Genomic DNA, 9,954 nt, shown 5'->3' on the forward strand with positions numbered 1-9,954 from the left:
CTCACTATTTACAGGGAGCAGACCAGCTTACACAGTAAACTTTTCTTTTTCCATTTTTAACTTCTATGAATTAGTGTAACTTTTAAAACTTCCAGAGTAATTCAACTGAGTATGAAATTTATAGTTACCACAGGCCAAAGAAGTTAGTATCTAAAAGTAAGATCTAGGGTTTGGTTTGTTACTAAAAGTTCCTGTCTTGGACTACCTGTCTGAAAATGTCTTCACGCTTTACCACGCTGAAGAGCTTCCGCTGTGGCACCTGCACAGCAAGAGACAGGGCCTTGGTGTGGATTTCATCCTCAATTTTTGTCCCAATAACGAAAGCGATGCTAGGCTTCCAGTCATCCTATTTTCCAAAATAAAACATTTAAGGTATTAATGCTCAAGCAAACAAAAGTGCTTCTCTGCAGTTTCAAGGAGTAATCCTGTAGAGATGGTTACTCCCTTTAAGACATGTTAAACATCACTGTATTAATCACACTGAAATAAACCGTATACAACCCCAAGCACATACTACTTCGTCCCAATTCTTTCTGCCATCAGGTGGCAGCAGCATGCTACGGAAAACACAAATGCCTACCAACAACCCCTACAAACCTCCTCGCAGGCAAACGCTGCGTTAGCAGCACACAAAGATAAAAGTAACTTTCAAACGTCATTTGCAGATTTGACAGTTCAGTATGCAAACAAGAAGTGAATATTGAATGTAAGTATTATTGACATTGAATACATGTATTATTGTGATAATTTGCTGTAGGAAAAAGCAACCAAATTTCAGCTCCCTCATCCCAAGAATTAGATAATGGCCAGATACTATTTTCTGAAAATTGTAGCATTATTTGTATATATTTTTATATTTTATGAGAGTGTATTTATGCATACCATGGTTCTTACACAGTTTCACTAAGTATTCTGAACTAAGAAAAAATATTTATCAATGGCAAATTATATTTCAGTACAAATTGGCAAATGAAAAACACTAGCAGTTTTCAAACATTTGCAGTAAAACACACATTTTTATGAAAAAAATCTGATTTCAGCATTAAAGAAATGCAGAACAGGAGAAGACTGGAACACGTTATTTAGTGATATACATCCACAAAAGCTTCAAAATTATGTAATTTAAGCAACTTTTACTGGCTACACTTCCCTCCCATTTCTTTGGCTTTAACCTACTGGAATCCCTTTCACAAAGTGAGTGGCTCTCCAGCACATCTGCATCTCACTCCAGAGTATTGTCTATCAGCATCAGTGGCACCTGAACCATAACTACTTCCAATGGTCGTGCTGTACACTCTTTAGGATAACCACCAAATATTTTGTTTTTCATTGCACACCTGCATGTGTAAAATGCAAGGATATCAATAAAGCTGCATAAAGGTAAAAAAGGAAAGAGCTTCAGTAAGACCAAGGTAGTCCTGAGACACTGTCACGCTGATCAGGACCAGGTTAAGCAGTGTCACATACCAGTCCAGCGTGCATCATAGCAGGGAAAGATTTTAAGGACAAATTTAAGAGAGGGTGGTAACTTTAGGATTTTGGTGGAAATATTTTAATATGTGTATATTGTATATTATATATAATTATATAGAATTATATATATTATAAAATATGTGTATATTATATATAAAGTCCTTGTGGAAAAGAGGAACAAAAACAGTGAGGGAAAGGACTGCTCCAAAAAAAAAGTTAGATATAAATAGTAAAAGGAGAAGCTTCTTTTTCCATTTTACTGTACCCTTCTTCATTTGTTCCTTCTCTTAGCAGAAAAAAAGACTACCTAAATATTTGCAATTTGAGTAACTAATGACTTGGAATGGGAGAAAGCAACACTTGACCTAAGTTTCAAACTAATAAATGCTTGCAGGGAGGGAAACAATTTGTCATACTATTAAGGTAAAAAAGCATAACATCACATGAATACGGCATGATGTGATTATACATACATGCTTCATTTTTTAAACCACAGAATATTCAGCGAAACAAAAAAAGATGGAAAGATCACCTGGGTCACTAAGCATAGTCTTCTGAAACTGCAAGTAGCTACAGAGCAGATACCGAATCCAAAAGGGCCCCTACAGTTCCCCACACCATAAACTTCCTTGACGTTTTACAGCAGCACAAAAGAAACCTTAAGTTTTTTAAATTACAAAATGCAGGAGAGTGCAAGCATGTCACTGATGCTCTAGGAGCATGCAAACACGATGGAATTTATGAAAGGAGAGTGTCCAGCTGACTTGGGGCAGCAGGCACTGCCCACTGGAGAAGCAGCAGCAGGAATGGTCTGTGTGGAGACTGCCTCAAGTAAACTGAATTTCTTTTTCCCCTTTCTAGTTGGGGGAAGGACGGGGGACAATACCTCCTCCTGCCTAAAGTTGTCAAGATATCTACTGGTGCACAGCAATATGAAAGAACTAGGTATTCCAATACTGTCACCAAAACATGTGCGCAGGAGTCACAGTTAATCTGAATTCAAGTTAAAGATGTCATTGTATAGCTGCCAAGAGTTGGGACACAAGAACTTTACCGTTCTTTGAACAGAGAGCATTTAGACAGCCATACCTGTGTGCAAATGCATCATTTTCTAGGCTTTCAGAATTGAGATCGAAATGCCTTCATGTGACAGTATTGTGGTGTCCCCAGAGCTCGCCAGCAGAGACGGAGCCTTTAGAACACCTACAACATTTGCTAATGGAGCAACTGATATCACTACGCTGCCTACTTCAGTGAGAACCACCAAAAGAGGGGAACAAGGCCCAGGAAGTCCCACAGACAGATGCTGACAGCACAAGAGCAGCAGAATGTCAGGTTCTACTGTAGATGCTAGGGGAAGCATGGTCCAGCAGCACGATAGAGCCTGCTCCCACAACTTCCTGCAGTTTTTCAGATACGCAAAGAAATCTCCATCAGAGAATCCTAAAACTTCTGCCTACGCCTTCTTCAGCTCCTCCTTAAAACCTGCTGGTATCTTGGTACCCACAAATCAAACCTGCTCAGCGCTGATTAGCATCATCCTTCAACAAGGATGTCTGTGAAACCTGCCTTCCTTATAGTCCTCTCTCTTCTTGATCACAACTGTCCCTAGCTCATTTCTCCTTCCATTTTCACTCTGTTCCTCATCCGAGTTCCACCACTTCTAATGCTTCCCACATCTGTTACTTGCTCCCCTAGCTCTTGTCCTCAGTCTCCTTGTCCAGCTAGTCCCTAGTTTCATTATCTGATCCCATTCCAGTTTTCTCCATCCTCAGATTCCTTCTCCAAACTCTTACTCTCTCGTCCCTCCAATACTTTCCAGGCACTTTCAGAGTTATGTTTGAGCAATAAGACTCTCCTTCATGATACTTATGCATGCCTTGGAAAGACACTATAAGGAACAAAGAACTTTCCTGATTTCCACTGTGGTGCTCACCTTCACAGCAGCCTGTAACAAAGCACCAAAGTAAGTCCTGCTTGTGGAAAATGAATTTTTAAAAAAACTTCGCATTTATCCAAACACAAACATTCTCAGAAAAATGTATGCCCTTGACATCAGTGTGCCACATCCCTCCCCCTCCATAAATTCTCTGCTTCAAAGAAACAAGCTGCTAAAGCTTCTCCACAGAACAGCTATGAGAATATTTATAGCATAGGCAAAACACAGGCTAATATATCAAAAATAAAATACATGGAATGAGCCTCTACAAGATAACTGGTATTGAAAATTATAGTCCCACCTAACTTAATTCTACAGAAGTATATGCAACTCAATACAAGGTTTTTTGCGTAAAAATTTAAACAGTATTAAAGATAGCCCATATCTCCCTAGCTGCAAAATGAAGAAAAATATATTCCTTTTGTAAAAAAGTGTAATACCTGGGAATTGGAACTAGATAAATACCAGAAATAGCCACATGCACTTCAACAGGGAATAATGATCAAGAACTCCCAGAGTCATTAATAGCATGTCATCCATTTCTAGACTGACCAATTTTGAAGCCCTCGAAATCATTTTTCAGAAAAGCTGAACATTGAGAGCAGCAACTGAAGTCAATAAGGACAGTGAATGTGCAGTGTTAGTATATAGTTTAAGGTGTTTAATTGACTATGCTGTTTTCTGACCTTAAAAAAATCTATTATTTTTGCAATATTGCCCTTATATTATCAATACTGTAACACTATCCTTAATGTTCAAGGCACTGAAAGGATAGAGAAGAAACAGACCCTGCTTCTACAGCTCACCACCTAAAATCACAACATAAAAATGAGAAGGAAAAGCAGTAAAATGTATATGGTTACTTTAAAAATATTTTCTCCCTCAATATACAACTGCTCCTCTACTTAGTTTAATTCTTTCAAATGTTATTGTAGAAGTGAGACCTGAGAAAGGATCTGAAAGAGGATAGATTAGTGACCCTAAGGCTACCTCAAATGAGGTTCCCAGCTTAAAGAACAGGATAGAGAAAACCATAAAAATAACTACTGGAAAAGCATGGAAACAGTCTAGGGAAGCTGTCATTGAGAGTACAACGCAAGCGCTACATACTGTGAACAAAGACCAAAATGCAGGAAGCAGATAGCCCACAGAATCAACAATGCTGATTCAAACATAAATGGAAAAAAAAATTGAAGCTGGAAATGTGGCATTGGTGACTGAATACTCCTTAAACAATCTGAAACAAGTTCCAATTAAGAGGAGGCCAGACCGCTCTCACTGGAAAACACTGAGTGACAATCATTGTCAGAAATGACACTCTCTGCCATTTTAACACTCTTGGCCATGACAAAAGTTGAAATGCACCAAAGTCTCTCTCAGAAATAACCATCTATGTGGGAAGCTTGTATGCCTGCAGGTGAAGAGTCTCCAATCCCAGCAAGATCCACCTAACCCTGAAAGCTCCCTGTAAGCAGCTAGCAGTTTTCCAAAATCCTTGTTTTCACAAAACACAGAAGGTATCTCATCTTCTCCCGATTTTGTTCTCAAGACTCCATTGTGTTCCTCTGTAATGTGATTTTTCCAACCATTAAAAACCAGTACAGGCAGACTATATATTTTATTTGTCACAGTAGTATTGGAATAACATAGGTATATTTAGAAAATCTCTAACTTCAATTCACATTGAAGAAAAAGCAGATGTAGCTCACAAAATTTTGTTCCCTTTTTAAACATACCTCATTTTTTCTGCTTCATTTCCTAGACACAAAAGGGGAGCTGTTCTAGAGAACACATTTGAACAAGTCAGGTATATTGTTTGTTTTTGCAGTACCAGTTTCTAGATCTCTTTGGCCAGGAAAAGCACCAAGCGGCCATCTCCCCCCCCCCCCCCCCCCATTTCCAGGCAATCTCAGTATCTGTCATTTTGCATCATCACTTATTCTTGTGGTATTTAATGGGGGGTTTTTGTTGGGTTTTTTTGGGGGGTTTTCTCTTTTTTTTTTTTGTTTAATCTCCTGATTTTTAAGTAATGCCTCAGAAATAATGAGATTTATTAGTGATTTATGAATATTTAGAGTGGTATTACCTCTAGCACTCTTTGCTTTCAACAATGAGGAAGCTTGTAAATCAGTAAATACAGCTGCATTACTGGAAAAGGTTGGTTGCTCATCAGCAATTTTGTAGCCCTGACATAGTGACTGTGTAGGGCATCACTGCCAAGAAATCTGCAAGTCCACTTTCATTATCTACTGATTAACACACCCCCATATTGCTAATGGATTCTGATTTTAAGAGCCTGAGCTTTTGCTATATAATATGAGCAGGTTAGAGAATATCAAAGCTCAATTGAATGTTAATTCTTCTCTGAAGAGGAAGCAACGTGAATAGTAATCAAGAGTGGAGCCATCCTATTCAGAACATTTTAAGTGTTGTAAGGTTTAATTTCAGTTCAATTTTCAGGCCCTGAAATTCCAATAAAATGAGAGAAACCATAAAGATGGGAAGTCAGAGCACAATGGGGCTTCCAGTTGCTATGCTTAGTTATACTATCTAATAAGAACATAGAATAGATAACAGTTATTTCAATTAAGGGCTCTATTTGCCCAGAATTCACTTTTCACTTAGCAAATAGTGCCCTTTAACTACTTAAAGCATGCAAAGTTTAAAACTAAGAATCTTATTTTATATTCTGTAATTTAATTCTGCAGTGAACCCAATGAAAATATCTTCATAAAATATCTGAAGGCAAATACAACTTGCAGCTCCATGTTCTTCTGCATAGCACATTAGAAACAAAAAAGACGTATATAAACTATAATGTGGGGCTCTGCAAAATCCATATTTCCTCTGTACATGTTTTTAAGTTGTCTGTTTGCCAGTTTTCACAGTGTGTTTAGTAAAAGCAATTATTTGGTTAGTAAATACCATTTAAATCATATTTTAGTTAGCATACCCGTCCATAAAATCTTAACACCACTGGAAAAATGACTCCTTTTCATAGATCAGACTAATAAAATATTATAAGTCATAAACACACATTAAAATGTGAAATTTCATTGCTCAGTCTATCTGGTACAATTTAAAACCAGTTCTAGTAAATTCCCTTTGACTCCACTAAAGGGAAAGAATATTCTCTAAATTGATACGAGTGAAAAATTTTAAAATTCTTTATATATGGATTACAAGGAGGGAAATTTATTTAATTGATAGGAGTTCCTGTCATATCCCAAATAATCTCAGATTGATGTGGTATATCACATACAATATTGAGGAGTAAGAAATAATTTTGTGCAGTGTGTGGTGACACCTACAATTAATGTTGCTCAACATTCTCTTTTACAGGCTGCTTTCAGTTCCTGACCTTTATATATTTGAGTTTAAATCTTGTATGCTACAGGATTACTGGGGAGGTGGTGGGGATAGTGTGGTTAGACTACTTGCAGAATGAGATTTGATTTTTAAAAATCATGTTTATCCTTTAATAAAAAACCCTATGTGATTAAGTAATTAAGATATTAAATTCCCCCCGTGTTCAAGAGGAAGGAACTAAATTTGGCAGCACAGACATACTTGAGTCAAAGATGTGCTTTTACAGAGCACGTTTATTTACACTAAGTATACCCACATTTGGCCAGACTTGATGAATCTTGATTCACACATGCTCAGAAGAGATTTGTTGGCATTTGATAGTTTTGCACGGAGTATGCTCCTGCCCATGACTATAAGAGCTGAATAAGAATCTTCCTGCAATAAGAAATTTCAGCGGCCGCCCAGCATCACAGAAGCCTGAGTTAAGCTGACCGCAGCAGGGAGACAGTTTTTCCCATGTTCCTAAGGTTCTGTCTGCTAACAGCGAGACACAGAAAGTAGAATTAGCTTAACAGGAACAGAAAACAGTTGGACAATACCAGAATTAAGGAACCAAGGAATCTTAATTCAGCCCCTATGAGTATAGGCATTATGATAACCTTTAATTAGATGATCGCATATTTTTTCCCACAGAATTCTTGCCCCATTCAGTGAACATATTCAACATTTCCTTCCATCTGCCTCAATGTGTGGTCCTGAATAATCCAAATTCTGGCATTTCCTAAAATTTGAGCACTTTATTTCCTACCTTTTAAAATACTCCAATATAATGGTTTGCATTTAACAAATGTAATAAATTACATGTGGAAGCAGCAGAGTAAACAAAGCACTTCGTTCAGTGAATTCACTGGACAATATCCACAACCACAATAAACACCACCATAAAAAAAAAAAATAAATCACTAATTGGCACCTTGCTAGTAAGCACAGGAGAAAGGTCAGGAACTGAGTATGTGATGGAGATTGAACCTCCACCCCCTTCTCATGCTTCAGGGAGGTTCTCCTAGAGTCAGGGTGAAATTCGCAAGTAAGAAAGGGCTCAAGTGCCTTTGAATCTACATTCTAGGGAAAAAAGGGAAACAACAGCCGTAGCTGAGCAGCTTGCTTCAAAAAGTGATTCTGTTTGGCTAAACTTGTACTATATGGTTACTACCAAATACAAGTAAAAGCAAGTATTTAAGAGATTTTTGGAGCTCTGTGGCATTTTCAGGAAAACTGATTAGCTAGTTTAAAAGCCTCCTCCTGAATTCGAAAGTCTTCATACTTAACCAGAACTGCTGGCATGTTATTAAAAACCAAACCCACAGCAACAACAACAAAAAACACCCTCGGTTTTTTAACGGGGCACAACAGGAACCCACCAAACAAGGAAGCCACGGAAGTCATTTGTCTCACTTGCAGAAGCAGCGCTAGATAAACACGTGCTAGATAAATATTATTGTTTGCTAAACTACGACCCTATTTTGAAACCAAATTCTCTCTTGCAAGTCAAGATTTATTAGAATTACATTGCTTACATAGAACCTGGAAACCTAAATATGCCTTTAGATCCTCACACGCTGTAAAAGAAAAAAAAAAAAAAAGAAAAAGAAAAGTGCCTTTTAGCTGCACACACTCAAGCAGGAAAATTACAGCCTCACATTTTCAACGCTACAGTTAATGCTGTGTCAGCACCTCCATCAAACCTCGTTGTTCAGCAGTTTATAAAAAGTTCACTCCGAGCCGAAATTTGGCACCCAGAGCCCCAGAAAGAAAAGCGCCGAGGAGGAAAAGCAAAAAACCTGCTGGGCCGTTGCTCGGGGGGGGGGGGGGGGTGGAAGGGGAGGGGGGCAGCTCCCCCGCCCCTCGAGACGATTCACAGCCCTCCGCGGGGCGACCCTAGGGACCCCGCGGAGCCCCCGGCAGCGACACTGCGACAACCAGGCCAGAGGAGCGGTGAGGGCCGCCTCCGGCCTGGTGTCGTCGTCCCGTCGTCCGTCCCCCCCCCTCCCCTTCAGGCGGCCCCGAGCGGCCCCTGCCCTGCCCCTTGGCTGCCCCTCGGCTGCCTTCACCTCCTCGAGGGGGGCGGACACCAGCGCGGCCTCCCAGCTCTTAACCGCGGCCCCCGCCGAGGCGACCCCGCCGGTCTTGGGCCGCTTCGGGCCCATGGCGGTGCGGGATGGCGGGCAAGGCCCCACGCGTCGCCATGGCAACCGGCTTCCCCGCGGGGTGACGCTTTCCGGCCGCGCTCAACCGGCGGGGCCGTTCGTGTCGTACGAGCCACGGGCAGCGGCCGGACCCTCCGCCGGGAGGCCCTGGGCCCCGCCCCGGGGGGAGCCTCCGTGCTCGGCGGGGCCGGCTGTGCGTGTGTCCCGCCCGGGCCCCTCCTGGGCCGGCGGCGGCCTTGCGGCCTGGGCGCTGCCCAAGGGCCAGGCGGCCTGACGGAGAGGCTTGGCGGGAAGGCTCCGGGCCGTGCGCGGTCCCACAGCCACCAAAGTCAATGTCGCATCCCCAGGGCTGCCCGAAGCGCTGGGCCTGACCGGGGAGGAGGGCGGGGGAGCGACCCGAGCGCGGCCGCCCGCGGAGCAGCGAGGCGGGGGAGCGCACAGGTGTGGGCAGCCGGGCCCGCTCCCAGGGCCGGACCGCCCGCCAAATACTACCATATGTTGACTCCCTGGGACCAGAAGGGGAGAGGGAGGCACAGTTGGGAGAAAGCAGGAGAGCTGCCAAGATAAAGAATTCATTACAGAGGAGTCATGTCGTGATCTCACACTGGAGACGAGTGAAATATTCTGTGTGCTTTAACATTTGGTGAAAATATCCCAAACCACATGCTGCCCTTCCCCCACCCCCTTATACCGACCGGGGTTGCTCAGAGCCTCCAGATTTTTATTTTAATTTAATCGGAGCCTTAACGCCCGGCTGTGCAGCGCATTACTGCTTTAGTCAGAGTTTCATTATGGGATGATGCTGACATAGTGTATGTGCCGAATAAAACACCTTTCACTACATGGTTTTAGTGGAGAAGTAGGAATTTAGGTTCATAGGGGACGTAACAGGCAAGTCTCATCATCTCAGTTTGCAGAAGGGTGTCTTCCCCGGGTTTGCAGACAGTGATGTAGTTTATAACATGGGAAAGCTGCACAGTAGATTTGCCAACACCCATAAACATTTTCTCCCACCCCATTTCTTGG

At 41.7% G+C, this 9,954-nt stretch overlaps 1 protein-coding gene across 1 annotated transcript in view; it reads right to left on the reverse strand.

The window, feature by feature from the left end:
• SPAG17 (sperm associated antigen 17) overlaps positions 1–8,928 on the reverse strand; it is a 119,191-nt gene extending 110,263 nt beyond the window's left edge. The window contains exons 1-2 of the mRNA XM_074809456.1: positions 8,833–8,928; positions 206–346 (exon numbers count right to left, since the gene is read on the reverse strand). Coding sequence (XP_074665557.1) covers positions 206–346; positions 8,833–8,928 — 237 coding nt within the window. The remainder of the gene's footprint in view (positions 1–205; positions 347–8,832) is intronic.
• Positions 8,929–9,954: the final 1,026 nt, after the last annotated feature.

The sequence above is a fragment of the Strix aluco genome, chromosome 2 (genome assembly GCF_031877795.1).
Source record: "Strix aluco isolate bStrAlu1 chromosome 2, bStrAlu1.hap1, whole genome shotgun sequence".
In the NCBI taxonomy this organism is placed as follows: Eukaryota; Metazoa; Chordata; class Aves; order Strigiformes; family Strigidae; genus Strix; species Strix aluco.